At 39.8% G+C, this 22,623-nt stretch overlaps 1 protein-coding gene across 3 annotated transcripts in view; it reads right to left on the reverse strand.

Moving 5' to 3' along the window:
• Nucleotides 1–22,623, reverse strand: part of HPS5 (Hermansky-Pudlak syndrome 5) — a 46,501-nt gene that overhangs the window by 1,856 nt on the left and 22,022 nt on the right. For all 3 annotated transcript variants that reach the window (XM_011937459.1, XM_011937461.1, XM_011937460.1), the window contains 14 exons: nt 22,133–22,221; nt 20,018–20,196; nt 18,766–18,924; nt 18,021–18,207; nt 17,225–17,348; nt 16,237–16,386; nt 14,101–14,178; nt 12,662–13,239; nt 8,465–8,585; nt 8,106–8,261; nt 7,176–7,295; nt 5,877–5,990; nt 4,343–4,449; nt 2,329–2,599 (listed from right to left, as the gene is read on the reverse strand). In XM_011937459.1, coding sequence (XP_011792849.1) covers nt 2,329–2,599; nt 4,343–4,449; nt 5,877–5,990; nt 7,176–7,295; nt 8,106–8,261; nt 8,465–8,585; nt 12,662–13,239; nt 14,101–14,178; nt 16,237–16,386; nt 17,225–17,348; nt 18,021–18,207; nt 18,766–18,924; nt 20,018–20,196; nt 22,133–22,221 — 2,433 coding nt within the window. The remainder of the gene's footprint in view (nt 1–2,328; nt 2,600–4,342; nt 4,450–5,876; nt 5,991–7,175; nt 7,296–8,105; nt 8,262–8,464; nt 8,586–12,661; nt 13,240–14,100; nt 14,179–16,236; nt 16,387–17,224; nt 17,349–18,020; nt 18,208–18,765; nt 18,925–20,017; nt 20,197–22,132; nt 22,222–22,623) is intronic.

Below are 22,623 nucleotides of genomic sequence, written 5' to 3' on the forward strand. Positions count from 1 at the left end.
TACAAAATGTCTAGAAATGCTGGCGACTAAGCTCCAAGATAACAAGGAAAATGTCAAAGGGCCAAAAAAGAAAAAAAAAAAAAGGAAAGAAAGAAAGAGACAAATAAAAACTAGTGTAGCCAAGGTAGGAAGATCACTGAGGCTGTAGTTTGAGGCTGTAGTATGCTACGATCACACCCGTGAATAACCACTGCATCCAGCTTGGGCAACATTGTGGCAAATGTGAACCAACCAAAAGAAGAAAGGAGGAAGCTGCTAGTCTAATAAGCCAGAGGCACAGGTCACAAGTGTTACAACCATGGGGAGATAGAAAATCAGACATCAGCCTAAAAAGAGAAGAGCTGGAACTGAGATCTATGTCAATAAAAAGGTAGCAGTGAATCTACTCACTGCAAAGACAGTAAGAAGCTTATCTTCTTAGTCCAGGCCCTGAATCAAGGGATTAATTTTGCACTGATCTGAGAATCTCTGAGAGGGAGGGAAGAAGTGTGGTACATGCACATTTGTGATGTGTGCTGTGACATGTGGCAGAATGTTACAAGGCTGCCCAAATCCTCCTCTTCCATAGTAGGTGCCTCAACCCCTTGGTAATTAACAGTAACAATGTGACACCTGCTTATAAAAGAGAAACAATGCCCTATCAAAAGAAAGGAGAGTCTGCAAATATCTTCTCCTTCTCACCGCTGATCTTCAGGCCTTGATTTCACCAGACTGTCTAAATAAGCCAAAAAATCAGCAGGATGATGATGACAAAGTTGTATGATATCCGAGGGCAAAATGGATGGATAGAACTTGATTAAGGATCGAAGAGCAGATTCCCCAAACTTCTCATACAACCTGCATTTAAAAACAAAACACTTTAATCTCTAATTTCAGTGAAATGATATAACTTGGTTACATTTAGGTTACTTACTACAAATGAAAATAAATATACTAACAGAAGCTGCCTCATATGCAAATGAGTAACACGTTAGAGACTAAAATACACACAAAAAAAGTATGTGCTTTAGTTCATAAAGACAATATATAGGACAACTTACCGGGTAGCATAAACAACCAACAACGGACTATCAAAAGGAAACTTGTCATCTAGTAACTTTAACCTTGTTGGTAGATCTCCTTCTTCCATCTCCATATACACAGGATTGGAACTTGCCATTTCTGAAATACAAAGCATACTCTTTTCCAAACTTTATCTCTTAGATGGAAATATTCAATTTATGAACATGCTCATTCAGAAATCATCAGTCACTTACCTACTGTGTGGACCTATTATGTGCAAGGCCCAATGTTTGTTAAGCATTGTAGGAGAAACAGATAAAAGAACAAGAGACGCAATCTCTACTTTTAAGAACCTTAAAATCAAATTGGGAGGCAAAGCATATTAAAGGTTTTAAATAAGACAAAGGAACATATAATTAATACATCAGTGACTATTACTCTTAAAATAATGAGTGTCTAGGGCTATATATAGTGACCGTCCATATCTACACACATCACAAAGCAATATACCTAGCTACCATCAATGCCAAGTTGCTCAGTTTTTTCTAGAACTAGTATTCCTACTCCATCTTTTAGAATTAAATTCAGTGAAATTAATTTTAAAATATTTGACCTATTTTTAAAGATACCAGTAGAGCAAATATTCATTCTCTGAAGAACAAAAGATTTGACTTTTTGGAATAGCCAAAAGTCATTTAAAATCAAGTCTGGTGAAAGAAGTGAGTGATGATCTAAAACTACTAGTGGTTTATTTATTTTTTTTTTTTTCTTTTTTTTTTTTTTTTTTTGGAGATGGAATCTCACTCTGTCACCAGGCTAGAGTACAGTGGCACATTCTCGGCTCACTGCAACCTCTACCTCCTGAGTTCAAGCGATTCTCCCGCCTCAGCCTCCCAAGTAGCTGGGACTACAGACACGCACCAACACGCCCAGCTAAGTTTTGTATTTTTTTTTTTTTTTTTTTAGCAGAGATGCGGTTTCACCATGTTGGCCAGGATGGTCTCAATCTCTTGACCTCGTGATCCGTCCACCGCAGCCTCACAAAGCGCTGGGATTACAGGCGTGAGCCACCACGACCAGCCTGGTACCAGTAATATTTTTAAAGAATCAAGGACACATCAGATTATTCCGGTTAATCTGAACAGCATCTTGGTCATGAATGTGAATGAAATATTACTTTAGCCTCTTCCCTTAATTACCAGTTCAGTCTCAGTCTCCTCATGTTAGTGATGGGTCGGGACTAACTGATCTCCACATCTACCTCTGAATGTCTGGCATTCTACCTTCTCCAAGTACCATGCACAGGATAGGACAAACTAGTATTACCTCTGCCTTTTCTCGGCAATCCTCAGGACATCGCAGGTTCTGGTAAACTTCTCTGACAACTCAAGGGCCAGACCACATTCCTGCAGCAGTAACCAAGCCCGATCTGGGCCCATGGCCTTAGCTAACAGAAGTGCCACATTCTCCACGTTGATGGGGGAAGGCCCATCACTGAGGCTCCCATTTAGTGACTCCTGGGGGGCTGGCCTCGTGCTCTTGTTCTGTATGAGATGAAGGAGAAGCTTCCATTCCTCCACAGTCTCTGGGATCCAACCTAAACACACACAGGGAAATGTCAGTTTGACCACTCTTAGCACACTGACTGGATACAAGAGATGGTCAAAACTGTGAAAATGTTTAATGCCGAAACATAAAAATATTCAAGAACATAATCTCATCACCCTAACACAAGTTGTTTTCTGAAAATTTGTTGTATAAATTGTTCATGAGAAAGAGAAGTCACAAAATTAACTTTTATTTTTTATTTTTTTTTAAAGAGAGACAGCATCTCACTACCATGTTGCCCAGGCTGGTCTTGAACTCCTGAGCTCAAGAAATCCTCCCACCTCAGCCTCCCAAAGTGTTGGGATTATAGGCATGAGCTACCACACCCGGGCAGCTTCAGAATTCTTTCAACCACTCAGTAATTACCCAGGGCATATCCTATGCTAGGCACTGGATATGTAATGATGAAAAAAGAGACACAATCACTGTACTCTTGTGGAGCTTACAGTATAGTATAGGAAACCAAACTTAAACACATAAGTAAATATATACTTATCAAGTATGCTAAGCACTATGAAAAAAAAGAACAAGGAAGCATCAGAGAGAATGGCTGATAAGGGCTCTATGAGGAAGTGACATTGAAGCAGAAAGCTAAAAGATGAGACAAGCTTAGAGGACATATGCATGGGGCCCACATAACGTGAAAACTTGGAGTAGAGGCCACCAGAAATAAAGAGGCCTACACTTCTGATAAAGGAAACACGGAAGACAATGTGACACAGGAAAGAACTTGATGAATTCAATGAATTTTTCTTTTCCTTTTTTTTTTTTTTCTGAGACCAATTTTAAAATTCAGCACAAACCTAGCATGTTTCTTCTCCAAACATTCAAACCTTGGAAGTCTTCCTTGACTCTTCCCCTCCCTCATTTGCTATATCCAGTAACAACATGTCCCACCGCATTTTCCTTTGAAATGCCCACTGGATGTGCTCCTTTTGCTGCCCTACTAATCACCTTTTTTTTGGGGGGGGGGACACTCTGTTGCCCAGGCTGGAGTGCAGTGGTGCGATCTCAGCTCACTGCAACCTCCGCCTCCCAGGTTCAAGCAATTCTCCTGCCTCAGCCTCTCAAGTAGCTGGGATCACAAGCATAAGCCACCATGCCCAGTTAATTTTTATATTTTTAGTACAGACGGGGTTTCACCATGTTGGCCAGGCTTGTCTCAAACTCCTGACCTCAGGTGATCCACCTGCCTCGGCCTCTGAAAGTGCTGGAATTACAAGCGTGAGCCACCATGCCTGGCCAGAATCATCTTTAATTAATGAGAAATTAAAAAAAAAGAAAAAGCCTAAGCACACATTTTGGAGGAAGTCCTTGGTCTGAACCCCAGCTCCAGCATTTACTATTAGTAGCTGTGTGATTTTGGGCCAATTAACTGTCCCTTCTGTACCTCAGTTATCTGGAGAGTGGAAATAATAGTAACTATCCCCAGAGTTTATCTCATTTAAAACAACATATGGAAAGCACATAGTATAGTGCCTAACACATAGTAGGCACTCATGAAATAGAAAAGTTGCCTGTAGTTTATTCTTAATTGTGATTTCGTAACGTATCAGGGCTATAGGTAAAAAACAAAAAACAAAAACAAACAAAAAAAACTCCACAAATGTGACAAGTAAAATTATATATTAAATTATGATCATTGAAAGGTTCACCAAATTTTTTTTGTTGAGAAGTCTGGAGTAACTTCTAAAAATTGACAACCAAGAGTAACCAGTTAGGATTGACATACCATTGTCCCCTTCCATCAGGCTCATATCATTCAGATACACAATATTGGTGAAGGCCTCTCTTCTTCTCTCCAGCTCCAAACAGAGAGTTAGATATCCAGGCCAGAAACTTTAAAGAGACCAAAGTTGAAGAAAGGAATAAAAGGCCATAAATTTATCTGGAGCTGTGCTGTCCAAAACAGCAGACACAGTCACATGTGGCTATTTCAATTTAAACTAATTAAAAGTAAATAACATCTGAAGGTCAGTTCTTCAGTTAACATATTCACATTTCAAGTAGTCAATGGCTACACGTGGCTAGTGGCCACCATTGGACAGTTCAGTAGAATATCTCCACTATCATAGAAAGTTATATTAGATGACCCTGATCTCTGGAAAAAAAACAAAAAAACTAGCAACAAATGCTGACATTTGAGGCCAAGCTCCAATTACAAGGCATTTAAAATTTATTCACTTTATAAACTTCAAAATTCAACATAAACCTAGCATGTTTCTTCTCTAAACATTCAAACCTTGGAAGTCTTCCTTGATTCTTCCCCCTCCATTTGCTATATCCAGTATCAGCATGTCCCACCGCATTTTCCTTTGAAATGCCCACTGGATGTGTTCATTTTCCTGCCCCACTAATCACCAATCCACTCATATCTGAATCACTCCAACAGCTTCCTAGCTGGCCTTCTGTCTCCAGCCTTCTCACGTATGACATCAGAAATGATCTCTAGAAAGCTCCACTTTCATTATGCAATTTTTGCACCAAAAAGTTTAGTCTAAAAGGGTCTCTACTGATAACCAAATACTTCTGCCAGCTTTCAAAGTCCTGCATTATCTTGTCACCCACCACCTGGCCAGACTCAGCCCTCATTATCAATGAACAAATATGTATCAAATGCCTACCACTATACAAATTAGATATAGACATTATGAGGGAAAAGAAAGACACAAGTCGCTATCTCCAAAAGTTTATAATCCAGGTGGAGCCATAAGGCAGCATCACCAGGCAATAAGTAACTGACTGAAGTGTGATGTGGATAATAAGCAATGTCAGTTTTCCACGCCCTTGCTCTCTCTCACCTAACTCACCCTCTCCTGGCTCCTTTATAAATACAAATCCTACCCAGGTTTGAGGTTTTATCTTCAAAATCTCACCTCCTCCCTGAGTCCTTCACCAGCGATTCTATTGAGCCCATTTTGATCTCTCTCTTACTATATTAATTATAAAAGCTTGTATCGATTATAATTGGTATCACACAATCTGGTGCTTAATGAAATACTATCCACATGCCTGAGAACTGGGGCTGGCAACTAGAGCAGAGGGAGTGGAGGGGAATTAGCAAAAGGCTATACAAAAAAAAAAAGCACGAAATTTAAATGGAAAACACACGTTTAATTTACAATCACTTAAAACAAAAAGGTGCTTTTAAATAGCAAAGAGACTCCCCAAATAATAATGTGTATAAATTCAGACCCTTAACTATAAGGTTGTTAACTGAAATGTTTTTAATCTTAACTTCAGTTTCTAAGAAAATTCTCACTTACCCACAAGACCTGCAGATGTCTGTCATTTTTTCTTTGGTTATAAAATCTGCAGGAAGCTTAATTAGATGAAGGATCAGCTGACTGTAACCCCAGGAAAGTAAGTGTGAATGAGGCCTATGAAATGAAAAAGAATCAGTAAATCAGATAGGAAATAAACTCTAGAAAATGCTTACGAAACACCTAATAGGTAAGAATAGAGTTTAACTGCATTCTATTACTACATTTTAAAAACATTGCTATTTGGCTTTTGAAAAATTAAAAACAGATATTTTTCCTATAACCTGTTTATTTTTAAAGATTAGATACTTCAGGTAATCAAAAGCAAAAGAAATTCTTTTTTGATACTTTAGGTAATCAAAAGCAAAAGAAATAAATTATTTGTTCTTCTTTTAATTCTGTCATTCCATCACTCACAGATAACCACTGCATATCCTTCTAGACTTTTTGCTAGGAATGTAAGACTGGCATTTGGGGGTCTTTTAAGAAGTTTCTCCTGGGGGAAAACACAAGGAACAGTTCTGACACAAGTAGCAGTGTGTAGTTTGCCTGAATTTTATTTTACTTTTAAAGTCCTAAATCAGGTCAGGTTATGTCTAGAAATTCCTTGACAAATGTTTAGGAAGAAAACACTTACATACCTATCTCCCTAAACCCCCAACCCAGTTTTACTCTCTCACAGGCTATCATCAAGGTCTCTTAATGTGGGCCCATGAAAAACCTGCAGGGGGTCAGTTATGCACAATTTTGCAAGACTGCATTTTTCTAAAAGGAATCATCAGATTCTTATAGGGTGACCCCAAATAATTTCAGAACCACTAAGAAATATACTTCATCTCATTACTACCATGACTTGGGTCAGTCTCTTCCATAGCTATTCCTAAAGTGAGCCCAGAATGCCATATGTGAATAAACCAGTTCCATTCCAAAGGAACACTGGAGCTTAATCCTTAGAAATAAGACTCCTAGCCAGGTGCAGTGGCTCACGCCTGTAATCCCAGTACTTTGGGAGGCCAAGGCAGGAAGATCGCTTGAGCCCAGGAGATCGAGATTGGCCTGGGCCATATGGCGAAATCTCATCTGTACAAAAAATTAGCCAGGCAGAGTGGCGTGCTCCTGTATTCCCAGCTACTCAGGAAGCTAAGGTGAGAGGGTTGAATCACCTGAGCCTAGGAGGTCAAGGCTGCAGGAAGCCATGATCTTAGCATCACATTCCAGCCTAGGCGACAGAGTGAGATCCTGTCTCCAAAAAGAAAAAAAAAAAAGAAAGAAAGAAAGAAAGAAAGAGGACTTCTTCTGTACCTGGGATAACCTTCATCATCCATTGTGCTGGTGCTTGGTGGAGCATCAAGGGACACTGCCAAAAGCAGCCAATCCAACCTTAAAGACTCTGGTTGCAGAAGGGACTCAAGAAAAGATGACCTAAGAGAAAGTTGGGGAAAAAGTCACCAATCTTCACGCTAAGAAAGGAAACATAAAATGTGGGGAGTGTGAAGAAAACCTGATTAAGAGATGAATACAGTAGAAGAAATAACTTGAAGACTCTTCTGCTACAAAATGTCTAGAAATGCTGGCGACTAAGCTCCAAGATAACAAGGAAAATGTCAAAGGGCCAAAAAAGAAAAAAAAAAAAAGGAAAGAAAGAAAGAGACAAATAAAAACTAGTGTAGCCAAGGTAGGAAGATCACTGAGGCTGTAGTTTGAGGCTGTAGTATGCTACGATCACACCCGTGAATAACCACTGCATCCAGCTTGGGCAACATTGTGGCAAATGTGAACCAACCAAAAGAAGAAAGGAGGAAGCTGCTAGTCTAATAAGCCAGAGGCACAGGTCACAAGTGTTACAACCATGGGGAGATAGAAAATCAGACATCAGCCTAAAAAGAGAAGAGCTGGAACTGAGATCTATGTCAATAAAAAGGTAGCAGTGAATCTACTCACTGCAAAGACAGTAAGAAGCTTATCTTCTTAGTCCAGGCCCTGAATCAAGGGATTAATTTTGCACTGATCTGAGAATCTCTGAGAGGGAGGGAAGAAGTGTGGTACATGCACATTTGTGATGTGTGCTGTGACATGTGGCAGAATGTTACAAGGCTGCCCAAATCCTCCTCTTCCATAGTAGGTGCCTCAACCCCTTGGTAATTAACAGTAACAATGTGACACCTGCTTATAAAAGAGAAACAATGCCCTATCAAAAGAAAGGAGAGTCTGCAAATATCTTCTCCTTCTCACCGCTGATCTTCAGGCCTTGATTTCACCAGACTGTCTAAATAAGCCAAAAAATCAGCAGGATGATGATGACAAAGTTGTATGATATCCGAGGGCAAAATGGATGGATAGAACTTGATTAAGGATCGAAGAGCAGATTCCCCAAACTTCTCATACAACCTGCATTTAAAAACAAAACACTTTAATCTCTAATTTCAGTGAAATGATATAACTTGGTTACATTTAGGTTACTTACTACAAATGAAAATAAATATACTAACAGAAGCTGCCTCATATGCAAATGAGTAACACGTTAGAGACTAAAATACACACAAAAAAAGTATGTGCTTTAGTTCATAAAGACAATATATAGGACAACTTACCGGGTAGCATAAACAACCAACAACGGACTATCAAAAGGAAACTTGTCATCTAGTAACTTTAACCTTGTTGGTAGATCTCCTTCTTCCATCTCCATATACACAGGATTGGAACTTGCCATTTCTGAAATACAAAGCATACTCTTTTCCAAACTTTATCTCTTAGATGGAAATATTCAATTTATGAACATGCTCATTCAGAAATCATCAGTCACTTACCTACTGTGTGGACCTATTATGTGCAAGGCCCAATGTTTGTTAAGCATTGTAGGAGAAACAGATAAAAGAACAAGAGACGCAATCTCTACTTTTAAGAACCTTAAAATCAAATTGGGAGGCAAAGCATATTAAAGGTTTTAAATAAGACAAAGGAACATATAATTAATACATCAGTGACTATTACTCTTAAAATAATGAGTGTCTAGGGCTATATATAGTGACCGTCCATATCTACACACATCACAAAGCAATATACCTAGCTACCATCAATGCCAAGTTGCTCAGTTTTTTCTAGAACTAGTATTCCTACTCCATCTTTTAGAATTAAATTCAGTGAAATTAATTTTAAAATATTTGACCTATTTTTAAAGATACCAGTAGAGCAAATATTCATTCTCTGAAGAACAAAAGATTTGACTTTTTGGAATAGCCAAAAGTCATTTAAAATCAAGTCTGGTGAAAGAAGTGAGTGATGATCTAAAACTACTAGTGGTTTATTTATTTTTTTTTTTTTCTTTTTTTTTTTTTGAGATGGAGTCTCGCTCTGTCGCCCAGGCTGGAGTGCAGTGGCGTGATCTGGGCTCACTGCAAGCTCCGCCTCCCGGGTTCACGCCATTCTCCTGCCTCAGCCTCCCGAGTAGCTGGGACTACAGGCACCCACCACCTCGCCCGGCTAGTTTTTTGTATTTTTTTTAGTAGAGACGGGGTTTCACCGTGTTAACCAGGATGGTCTCGATCTCCTGACCTCGTGATCCGCCCGTCTCGGCCTCCCAAAGTGCTGGGATTACAGGCTTGAGCCACCGCGCCCGGCCTACTTGTGGTTTAAAAAAAAAAAAAAGTATGAATCTAAAGTAAAGTAGGTTTTTTTCCAAGTAGTTTTCTTTTTTTTTAGTTTTTTAGAAACAGTCTCATTCTGTTGCCCAGGCAGGAGTGTGGTAGCGATCATTGCAACCTTGAACTCCTGGCCGTGTGTGTGTGTGTGTGTGTGTGTGCGCGCGTGCGCGCAGCGACAGGGTCTTCCTACATTGCCTAGCTGCAATGCATGTGTGGAGAGACAGGGTCTTACTACATTGCCTAGATGCAATGCCTGGGTGTGTGCGTGTGTGTGTGTGTGTGTGTAGAGACAGTGTCTTGCAACGTTGTCTAGGCTGGTGTGTGTGTGTGTGTGTGTATGTGTATGTGTGTGTAGACAGGGTCTTGCTACATTACATAGGCTGGTGCGTGTGTCTCTGTGTGTGTAGAGACAGGGTCTTGCTATCTTGCCTAGGCTGGGCAAGTAGTTTTCAATTGGCTCTGAAGGCAAATCCCAAATAACAGTTCCAAAAGCTGTTTCCTATAATTATAACATCATTAGAAGGGCAAGGGCTACTCACCAGGTTCTTAGAGCCAACATTCAATTTCTGATACATGTTTTTTTTAAAAAGTCATTTTTTCCCCAGTCTCATTGTTTCCTATTTGACTGTGTCAGGCAATAAGTACTCTAAAGAAATTCAGAGGAGGATGCCATTCAGAGGTTTGGGGAAGCCTTACGACTGTGTGCGAGCCAAACCAGACATATTCACTTAAACTCAAGTAAGCAGCCACATCACTCAAATTGCCCACCATGCTTCCTCTAGCCAGCACTGGTAGTAACAACTATCACTCTGGCTGACGGAGACTCTTTTCTGCTCTTCTGTGACTGGGTATGATCACATAATAGAGACAGATACAGTAAATTTACAATGAGAAATAACGTCACACATTTGTGAGGAGAAATAACTTGTTTCTTATTTTGCACAAAAGACAATCTACCTCAACTCAGAAAAAAAAATTGTATTATGCTTTTGACTGCTGTATTTGAATTAAAGCAGATCTGTAACTATAGATCCACATTTCTAGAAAGCTAAAATATCTTTCAGTTGACATAAAAACGTTTCTCTATTCACTTTTGGTAATGAATGAAAAGTTTGCTTAAAGTCTAAATCAATTATTAGAAATATGGCATCTGTTATTCAAGCAGAATTTGGAATTAAGAAAATTCACTTCTTCAAAAACATGGAACTATGGCTGCAGAAAGGGCAATGCATATAGTTTTTAGGGTACGAGAGCTGGTTTCTATTATATATGTCAGGATGGCACACAGTGTGACCTTCAGCCAAGGTAGATACTGCTGGCTGTGCACCAAAGTTTCTGAGGCAGACATGTAAGCAAGTTCTTCACCTATATTCACTCTTTTCCTCCTGGACAGATTACATTTCCCAGTTTACTTTACAATTAGTTGGGGCCATATGATGGAATTTTCACCAATGGAAATGTATACAGAAGAGATGTAAGTCACTACCAGGCCAGGCCTGTAAGACACCACGTTCTACATGCTTTCCCCAGACATAGCAACCCAAACACAACTGCAACCCTTAAGGGAAGCTGGAGCTGAAAATAATGGAAGGAACTTGGAATGCTGGAATGCTGAATTATCACCTGGAAGACAGCTACCCATTAACCTGGAATATCTGCCCTGGACTGTTACATAAGCAAGAAACATACTTATATTTAAGTCCGAGTTACTACATTATATTACAGCAGTTTAGCCACCTAAGATCTCTCTCTGCCTCAGATTGCTTACCTATAAAATGAAATAACACCATCTACTCCAAAGATTATTGTAAGGATGAAATGAGACAATGCTGAAAAGTGTTTACCATAATATCTGCCACACAATAAGTACCCCATATAGTATTTCTGTATTAGTAAGTTACGAGAGATTTTCTTCTTTTAATACATCTGCATTTACAAACATTTTACTTTAACCTCAACTTCCCCAGCACTGCTCTACCATTTTCTGAATGTCATTATGAGAGAAATAAAACTAATTTCTAGGGCCAGGCATGGTGGCTCACACCTATAATCCCAGCATTTTGGGAGGCCAAGGTGGGAAGACTGCTTTGAGGTCAGGATTTCAAGACCAACCTGGGCAACACAGTAAGACCCTATCCCTATAAAAAAATGAAGAAATCAGCAGGTACAGTGGCACACGCCTATAATCCCACGACTCAGAAAACTGAGGCAGGAGGATTGCTTGAACCGAAGGGGTCAAGGCTGCAGTGAGCCATGATCACACCATTGCATTCCAGCCTGGCCACAGAGTGAGACCCTGTCTCTAAAAATAAAAAATAGGGCCAGGCACAGTGGTTCACGCCTGTGATCTCAACACTTTGGGAGGCCAAGGCAGGTGGATCACTTGAGGTCAGGTGCTTGAAACCAGCCTGGTCAACATGGCCAAACCCCATCTCTACTAAAATACAAAAATTAGCCGGGCGTGGTGGTGCACGCCTGTAGTCCCAGCTACTTGGGAAGCTAAGGCAAGAGAATCTCTTAAACCCAGGAGGCAGAGGTTGCAGTGAGCCAAGATGGTGCCACTGCACTCTAGCCTGGGCAACAGATTGAAACTGTCTCAAAAAAAGTAAAATAAATAAAAATTAAAAAACTAATTTCTTATAATCCAGTTGTAAATGAAACCAATGTCTGAAAGAACTATTAAAAGTTAAAATGAGGCCAGGCATGGTGGCTCATGCCTGTAATCCCAACACTTTGGGAGGCCGAGGTGGGTGGATCACGAGGTCAGGAGATTGAGACCATCCTGGCTAACATGGTGAAACCCCATCTCTACTAAAACTACAAAAAAAATTAGCTGGGCATGGTGGCGGGCGCCTGTAGTCCCAGCTACTCAGGAGGCTGTGGCAGGAGAATGACGTGAACCCAGGAGGCGGAGCTTGCAGTAAGCCGAGATCGCACCATTCCACTCCAGCCTGGGCAACTGAGCAAGACTCTGTCTCAAAAAAGAGAAAAAAAAAAAAAAGTTAAAATGAATGGAAAACAGAATGAAGGGCTGACCAGAACAGATGTGATTTTCTACTTAAATCTTTTTTTTAAACCCCAAAATTCAAAACTGCTACTGCTTTTTTATACAAATTTCTATCTTTGATAAGGCGATCTGAGTATTACCTTTCAATCCTTCAATAAAAGTATCCCAAACAGAAGGGCTATTACTGTAACTAAGCTTGATACTCTCTTTTGCTCTTTTCAAGTCCAGGAGAAAAAAGTACTTCTTCAGGAATTGGCAAGCCAGAATTTCAGGAGAGTACTGTTGCAAAGTGTGGTCCGCATGTCCACTGGTGCTTTTGATCTTAGAATTCAATACATTCAACTCCAAACACAATGTTGTCAATTCAGCCAGGTCGTTCTGAAGACCACTTGCAATGGCGCATGGAGAACATATTTGAAACAGGTCATCCAGAGACTCCCTTGGACTCCTTACACATTCACATGGTGTTTTATCAACAGTTTCCTCATTGCCTAAAGAGTCCCTTTTTTCTTCTCCATTATCTTCTTCTAATATTCCCTTTTTTGATTCATTAACTAATAGTACATCCTGGTTCGATTTCATGGATGAGTTGTCAATATCTGAAATGCCTGAAAAGTCCTTCATGGCAAATGTTTTTTCTAAATATGAAAGCCACTCCTGTAAAACCATTCTCAGAGACTCGGATTCAAATAAAACCAGAGGGTCCTGTAGCTTGGTCCTATACAAGACAGACAAGCATGAAATTTGTTTCATGTGTTTTTCTTAAAACAAATTAATTCAAGCTAAATTAACCTAACCAATGTAACATACTCATCTGGAATAAATGTTACTTATCAACTCTTTCAATAAAAACTTTCTCAACAAGATGACAAAACAGAGAACATAAACTTGGCAGTGTTTAGTAATCCCTTTTTTTTTGGAGATAGGGTCTTGTTTTGTCACCCAGGCTAGAGTGCAGTGGCACAAATATAGCTCACTGCAGGCTCAAGTGATCCTCCCGCCTCAGCCTCCTGAGTAGCTGGGAATACAGGCACATCCACTACACCAAGCTACTTTTGGTATTTGGGGTTTCATCATGTTGCCCTGGATGGTCTCAAACTTTTGAGCTCAAGCGATCCGCCCACCTCAGCCTTCCAAAATGCTGGGATTATAGTCATGAGGCACCGCGCCCAGCCTAATTCTTCAATTTCAATTCCAGATGAGGCTACCTCTGCCCCAAACTATCACAGGACCACTACTGATGGACTCAGAAAGTCATTCCCATTCTGGGCTTGTGTGAAGGCTGCTAATCTTCTCAGAAGTTTTACACACAAAGCTAGGAATACTGAAAGTCAAATACCAAAAAATTAACATAAAAAAATCTTATTGCTGACAAGAATGAAAACTTCAGTGCCTGGGTTTTTCCTATTAGTCCTAGGAAGGCAACTTGGACTTAATAAAAGGAAAGACCATTTATAACAAGTTCTCTAATCAACTATATATTTCACATAAGGCCCATAAAAAAGTTACGATATGATAATTCACTTCACTTACTAAACTGCCTTGAGAAGTCACTATAAAGGTTTCCCATTATACTCACATTGCTTCCGCTGTTGCTACTTTAAGCTCCTGGAACCTGTCTTCTTCTGGTGGCGGACTAGTTACCTCTTTTTCCTCCCTAAGAAAATGTGAAAAATGACAATAACATTCACAAGAGTTAGAGGGGATCAGTTTTTTTTTTTGAGACAGGGTCTCACTGTTGCCCAGGCTGGAGTGCAGTGACGTGATCTTGGCTCATTGCAACTTCTGCCTCCTGGGTTCAAGCAATTCTCCCTGCCTCAGCTTCAGAGCTTTCTTAGACAAATATTTCTTTTTTTTTTTTTCTTTTTTTTGAGACGGAGTCATGCTCTGTCGCCCAGGCTGGAGTGCAGTGGCGTGATCTCTGCTCACTGCAAGCTCTGCCTCCTGGGTTCACACCATTCTCCTGCCTCAGTCTCCTGAGCAGCTGGGACCACAGGCACCCACCACTGTGCCCAGTTAATTTTGTTTTTGTGTTTTTAGTAGAGATGGGGTTTCACCACGTTAGCCAGGATGGTCTCGATCTCCTGACCTCGTGATCCGCCCGCCTCGGCCTCCCTAAGTGTTGGGATTACAGGCGTGAGCCACCGCGCCCAGCCCTTAGACAAATATTTCTTACCCTTACTAAATGGCAAGTACTATGCTCCTGTTACATCAGACGAACAGATGAATAGAAGAGGTGGTCCTTGGCCTCAAGGTGATAAGCTCCAGTAAGCTCTCATTAGAAAGAAAGGCATGCAAACAACTAAGCATAATTTAAAAGAAGAGTAAGTTGAATACCAAAGAGCAGCTCTTCAAAGAGCATTGTGATATGAAAGCAGAGAAGAAGAAATAATTTTTCTGAGTAGGGAAAGCGACAGATTCCTAAGGACGTATTATTTGTGTTACAAAAAACGGTGGGAGAATACTCTGGATAGACGACATAGCATGAAGAAAGGTAGTAAGGTGTCAGAGTACACACTTAGTTCTCTGATAGGAGTGAAATTTACAGCACTTAGAAAATGTGCCTGGAAGGTAGCTACGGTCAGATAGTAGGCTGCATTAAATGTCATGTCAAAAAATCTGTACTTTTTTTCTATAAACACATGGATTCACTAAGTTATTCTGAGGATTACAAATCTTTTATTTAATCTGGCTGTCCAGATACACTGGTCCCATGGATTTCTCTCTTAATTCCTGGGTAAGTGCTGAATTTGCTTACATTTAATACCCAGATTCCCTGAACTGTAAGGCAGAAGCCAGAAAGACAAGATACTCCACGCTATGCCCGATCAAGGGCTCTGCTACAACTCTGCTACACAAGGACCAGGCCACCAGCATATCATGGGAAGGTACCTGACAGGACATTAATGCCAACTGTTTGATCAACAGTGTCATCGTTGCCTAACGAATCCCTTCTTTTCTTTTTCATTATCTCAATCTAATATTCTGTTTATTAGAGAATAAAGTATTATGTTACATGAGACAATTAGATGAATATAAAAGGTAGTCCTTTTGCTATTGCTTGATGAGTCCTCGACTCATCAAACAATAGCACATTTTGGATCTTGCAGGCCAGAGAGCATCAGTGACATTCCCAAAGTCACATACTAGTCATAAGCAGAGCCAGGACAAGGTCTAGATCCTTGGTCATCCTACTCTTAATACTCCTGTGAGATCCCAGAAGTTTGAAGAGACTATGGGGGAAGGAGGGGAGTTACGCAGGGGAAAGATGGAAGAGGTACTAAATTAAAACTTGGCTCTATAGATCTGCTTCAGGGTGATGTAATTTTTCAACACTTTGTGGAACTTCACAATTTTTATAAGCTACACAAACAATCTTCAATGAATGCGGATATACACGTGCCTTTCGAAAAGGACATAGCCTATGGCACAGGTGTCCAATTTTTGGCTTCCCTGGGCCACACGGGAAGAATTGTCTGGGGCCACACATAAAATACACTAACATTAACAATAGCTGATGAGCTATTAAAAAAAAAAATCACAAAAAAACTCATGTTTTCAGAAACTTTACAAATTTGTGTTGGGCTGCATTCAAAGCGGTCCTGGAACACATGAAGCCCACGGGCCACAGGCTGCACAAGGCTGGTCTATGGCTTTCTTAAAACTGACAGCTGGATTCCCTAGAATGTATAGAGATTGATGTCTAAGAGCTTACTCGGTGTCTTCATCCTTTGGGCAGGTATCTGAACTCCCATCCTCTTCACATGATTGCTCATCACCCCTGAGCTCTGGTCTCGCTTTCAGATCAGGGCTTGTGTGAAGAGTGCCAATCTTCTCAGTAGTTTTACGCACAAAGCTAGAAACACTAGAAGTCAAATACCAAAAAATTAACATGAATAAAAACCTATTACTGCCAAGAATGAAAACTCAGGTTTTCATTCTTGACTTTTCTGTGTTTCTATTAGTCCTAGGGAGGCAACTTGGACTTAGTAAAGACTGTTTATAGCAACTTCTCTGTTCAAATAATAGTATTTCACATAAGCCCCATATAAAACTTATAATATAATGATTCCCATTATTTACTAAATTGCCCTAAGAAACCAGTGTTTCAGGGCTAAAGAAAAGGTCTTTAACTCCAACTGTATCTGTAATATTTCTATCAACTTGGGCAAAACCATGTGATCATCAGCCCCATTCTGGTCACAGAACAACAAAGAATTGCTTCATGTAACTCAGCTGTTAACTAGTCACAATACAGCCTTCTTAAGCAAAATTTGCACCCAGTAAGACTCAGATACACAGTTAAGTAGCTGCACAAAGTCTTCTCTCTCAAACTCAAATGTCAACCCTAGTCCCATGGAGTAGCTAGAAAGAATTCTGAAAAGACTCCAAGTCTGAGCCCAAACTGACCATTAGAAAGGATCAACTAAAGACTAATGATACATGGAAACTATTCCCATCAGAGATTTTTTGATTTTTGATCTCTTGAGGGTGGGGACACCTACATCTGTAACAACTCAAATACCAGCTACTAAAACAGAGGGAAACTAGATTCCCTAAGGTAAATGAGAAGTTAATAGCTTCATATGACAAGTTATATGGAAAACAAGAGACTTCCTTTTTCTCATTTTCCATTCTCTCTCTAATGTGACAACTGAAGTAAGATCAGAAATGGAATTAAATGACAAGACTAATTGGTTTACCTTTCTTTGACAGCCTGAAGAGACACAAGAGGAGATGGAGAACGAAATGGTAATGGAATGCCGAAGGGGAGAAAAGTTTCATTCTTATCTGTCTCAAACATCATTGGAGCATGAGAAACATTGTCTAATGAATGGAATCAGGAAAAAAAGAAACAAAATCTAATCATGTGGGAGTTGTTTTAATCTTCAAAACAATTCTGAAATGAACAAACCGAAAGAAATGAAGGATTCAATACCAAAATCACAATTGACCCAGAAACAAATGAGTGAAACACAAGTTTACAAAATGCATGGGATGGTCCACATAAAACAGAGGCAGATACCTTCATTTGCCTACTAACCCTAAGTCCCCATAAGTCAAAAGGGGAGTTTAGGGTCTCTATTATTCTCTTCTCAATAGTTCAGCCATAGGAATACTCGCACATCGAAAAAGGAAGGCAATGACCCCCAAAACTGCAGTAATTTTTCATTCCTGATGAAAAATAATTTGGTTAGTCAGGATAAAATCTTCCCACTCTTTTGGTTAATGACCTTTATTTCATAATCTTTCCAGCATTTTGATGCATGATCAAAAATAGGCCCTAATGTTAGTCCAAACATGAGGGGAAAAAACACTAAACATAAACCAACTCTTCTAGTAGGCAGCATATCTGTAGATCTGGATGGAAAGTTCTATCAACATGTTAAAAATTATTAACACTTCAGAGAACTTCTGTGCACAAGATAATCCTGGTAACAAGAGCTTGTGGAAAATAATGGCTTCACATCAGGAACCAACAACAGACATATTCATCACCTTCATTTCCATGTGAGCCACAGCACTGATCTGGCAGGTCCTCTTCCTGCTGTGAGGTGAATTCTTTAAATCTCTCATCTTCTGAGAGGGTTTGGCTGTGAAGGGAGCAAGAGTCTTCATCTGACTGACTGCCTCTTCTACTACTAATGATACGATAAATACCAGAGTCCAAGATGCTGAAACTTTCCTAAAAATTAAAAGAATTCCAAAAAAAAAAAGGTAAAAATTTCCTTTATAACATTAATATAACTTCTGCAAAGAAATACCAACACTCAAGTGGAAAGTTAATAACAACCATTATGGCTTATTAGAACAAACTGATGAGCGAGGCTTAGGCGCCTGGCAGCTGGGTCACTCCGTGTGCCAGTGGCATCAGCTGCCATATTTCTCCAGCTTGTCTTCATAAAGCATGGTAGTGAGAATGGGGATTAAATGAGATAATCCGGAGCTGCATTCAGACTCAAATTAGCATGAAGCACCTGAAATCACATATTAGAGCAACATAACTTATGCTGGGAGCTATATGAGTATATCAGGGAACAGAAAATAATAAACAATGACAAAACAAAATGTGGCTCCAAGACACACCTAAATGGAGGCTTCACAGAGCTGGGCCGGTAGCTGAACGAAAGTTCACCCCTTCCCACCAAAAAATCTAAATGGAAAGGACAACAAATTTGGGGATCCTAGAAGTCAATAAGAACAACCGAAGGTGGAAAAATCCTTTAAAGGTGAGAATACTTACATGTGATGAAATTGAGCTTCTTCTACTGCTACAAGCTGAATCCAAAGGTTCAAATTTTAAGATCAATTCTTCCAGTTGAGAAATTAGATCACTGTAGGTGCCATGGTCCAGCTGAGATTTCAAATGCTCCAATTTATCTGTAGTCAAAGTTTTTCTTGCCTAATAAAAGAATATTGCAATGGAATAGCTATTTGTAGGTAAATCTATATTCAAATGGCCGATATACTGAAAGAGGTCTAGGCCGGGCGTGGTGGCTCACGCCTGTAATCCCAGCACTTTGGGAGGCCAAGGTGGGCAGATTCCCTGAGGTCAGGAATTAGAGACCAGCCTGGCCAACACGGTGAAACCCCGTCTCTACTAAAAATACAAAAATTAGCTGGGCGTGGTGGCAGGTGCCTATAATCCCAGCTACTCGGGAGGCTGAGGCAGGAGAATCACTTGAACCTGGGAGGCGGACATTGCAGTGCGCCAAGATCGACCCATTGCACTCCACTCCAGCCTGAGGGACAACAGCGAGATTTCATCTCAAAAAAAAAAAAAAAAAGAAAAAAGAAAGAAAGAAAGAAAGAGGTCTAATATAGAACATAAAACTTCAGTGGTGCTTTAAAAAGGCTTAGCAAGCTAGAGAAAGATTTAATGAGAACTTTCTTAGGAATTAAGAATTCAAGGCCATGTGCGGTGGCTGATATCTGTAATCTCACACTTTGGGAGGCCAAGGTGGGTGGATCACGAGGTCAGGAGTTCAAGACCAGCCTGGCCAACATGGTGAAACCCCGTCTCTACTAAAAATACAAAAAAAATCAGCTAGGCGTGACGAGTGCCTATAGTCGCAGCTACTCAGGAGACTTAGACATGTGGATTGCTTGAACCCAGGAGGCAGAGGTTGCAGTGAGCTGAGATTGCGCCACTGCACTCCAGCCTGGGTGACAGAGCGAGACTCTGTCTCAAAATAATAATAATAATAATAATTTAATTAAAATTTACCATATACACAATTATCCCCCTTAAAAACAAGTTCTGAAACAAATAAATTTGTATGTAAATTTGATATTTTAAATGAAAATTGTACCCTATTTATTACCCTCTATTCACCCCTAGATATATTTATCATGCTTTCCCTGGGCATGTATTGCTGTATCTGTAGGTCATATAGACAGGGCTAATAAAATCAAGCAACCTTGTAACACAATCTTGCAAGCTAGGATAGTTTCACCAATCCATGGCAAAGATGTCTCGGTAAACTCTGACTCACTCTGCTGGCAATGACAGAATTTTGGAAAAGACAGCAGGTGCGAGCAGCCAGGTTCCATAGGCCTCTTCTTAGTAGGCGTTCCACACAGCGCTCCACAGATATCAGGGAGAGATGTGAGACCTTCCCATTTAGGTGCAAACAGAACAATTCCTTCTTACAGACAGCCACATCCTGAATATCTACAAAAACCACAGGTGTGAACATACAAAACATTAACCAAATATCCCTTACAGTTTTAAAAGGGTTGAAATTATTCTAATAAATTCATTTCTTATGTAGGGTTTGGCTTGACTGAATTTCATCTCTATTTTTGTACTTGCAGTTCAATGAAGAAATCATATTTTAGAAACTATTCTAAAACGATCAAGAATAAAAGATGTGAAGAAAGAACTGTATCTCTCTGACCTAAAGTCTTATGTTTTAAAATGCTGTTTTCTGTGAAAAGGAATTGGGACATTAAAAGAGGATAATCTACATCAGAGGCCAGACTATAAGGTTCCTGAGCATTACAACCTGGTCCTCAATGAATGGATTTTAACACAGTATGTAAATCAATATACAGTTAATGAGAAAATATCTGCCTTCAAGAAAATATCTGTCTCGGCAGAGTATCCTGAAAGGACTTAAACATCTACAGTCAATCTTTAAAAGAAACGTGACTGGACGCAGTAGCTCACACCTGTAATCATACATGCTTGTAATCCCAGAACTTTACGAGGCCAAGGCCGGCAGATCACCTGAGGTTTTCAAGGGACATACTTAAGAAATTTAAGCCACAAGAAAATCACTGTTGATGAGACCAGTAAGTAATGATTTCTTTCTCTCTCTTCTTTTTTGGTTTTTACAAAAGTAGAAAAAGAAACAAAAAGTCAACATATACTCTCTACTGAGCAGCAATGGTAAAAAAGCTAGATTTCCCCCACTTCTGGTTTTAACCCAAAGAATACAGAGATTGATTTTCTGTCTCAGTCACATATGATGGCTGTTGCTCCCACAAGAACAATCTGAACGCCAAACTATAAAGATACAAAATGGGAGTCAAAGCAAGACTTCTGGCAGGGACAAAGACTCAGCGCAACAGAGGGACAAATAACCTGTTTGTTCCTTTTCAGCAGTTACTAATGAAAATTACACTTAAAATTACTCATGAAAACTGGAGGACATCATGTTAAGTGAAATAAGCCAGGAACAGAAAGTTAAAGACTACATGTTCTCATTTATATGCAGAAGCTAGAAAAAATGTGATCTCACAGAAGTAAAAAAGCAGAACAGAGGTGACGAGATTCTGGCAAGGGTAAGAGGAAGGAGGAGACAGGGAAAAGACTTGTTAAAGGATACAAAATCACAGCTAGATAGAAGGAATAAGTTCTACTGTTCCATAGCATTGTAGGATGACTATAGTTAATAACAATGTATGTTTTCAAAGAGCTAGAAGAATAATGAATGTTCTCAACACAAAGAGCTAATAAATGTCTAAGATGATAGACATGCTAACCACCCTGATCTGATCAGGGTACACTATACACTGCATGGGTCGAAACATCACTATGTACCCCGTAAATATGTACAATTATTATGTGTCAATTAAAAAATAAACAAAATTACTCACGAAAAAATAAATAGCTGAATACAAATTCACAAATGCATGTTTAGGAAGTACCTTACAATGGGAAACATCTACAGTCAATCTTTAAAAGAAACGTGACTGGACGCAGTAGCTCACACCTGTAATCATACATGCTTGTAATCCCAGAACTTTACGAGGCCAAGGCCGGCAGATCACCTGAGGTCAGGGGTTTGAGACCAGCCTGGCCAGCATGGTGAAACTCCTTCTCTACTAAAAGTACAAAAATTAGCCAGGTGTGGTGGTACGTGCCTGTAATCCCAGCTATTCAGGAGGTTGAGGCAGGAGAATCACTTGAACCCAGGAGGCGGAGGTTGCCATGAGCAAAGATCGCACCAGTGCACTCCAGCATGGGTGACAGAGCAAGACTTTGTCTCAAAAAAAAAAAAAATCCTATTTTTCTACTTCTTAAATTACAAGAGAATGCTCCTACAATAATCAAATTTTCATAAGCATGAGATTAAAAATTACATAAAGAAAAATATAATTACCTTTGACTTCACTCCAAAGAAGAACTTGAACATTCTGAGGAATGAAAATATAAATTCCTCTTTCTGTCCAAGTCAGCACACAATGCTCACTGCAAGAGAATAATAAGTCAAGAGAATTCGAGTGTGCTAGGACACAAAAGTTTATAATTCCCTGAATTCAGATCCTTGCATTAGCTATTAAAGTAAAATCAGACTGTACAAAGAAAACACAAGAGTGATCCAGCTAATCGAGTCCTAACAACTCCTTTCTGTCTGTAACAACAGTCCACTAATAAATAGCGTAAAATGATGCCAAATTGGGAAAATTCAGACATATATACTAGATGTTTTCCAGAAAAAGAAAAGGGTCAGCTAGGTGCAGTGGCTCTCACCTGTAGTCCCAGCACTTTGGGAGGCCAAGGTGGGTGGATCACTTGAGGTCAGGAGTTTGAGACTAGCCTGGCCAACATGGTGAAACCCTGTCTCTACTAAAAATACAAAAATTAGCCAGG

Source organism: Colobus angolensis, unplaced genomic scaffold, assembly GCF_000951035.1.
Source record: "Colobus angolensis palliatus isolate OR3802 unplaced genomic scaffold, Cang.pa_1.0 Scaffold164, whole genome shotgun sequence".
NCBI classification, from domain to species: Eukaryota; Metazoa; Chordata; class Mammalia; order Primates; family Cercopithecidae; genus Colobus; species Colobus angolensis.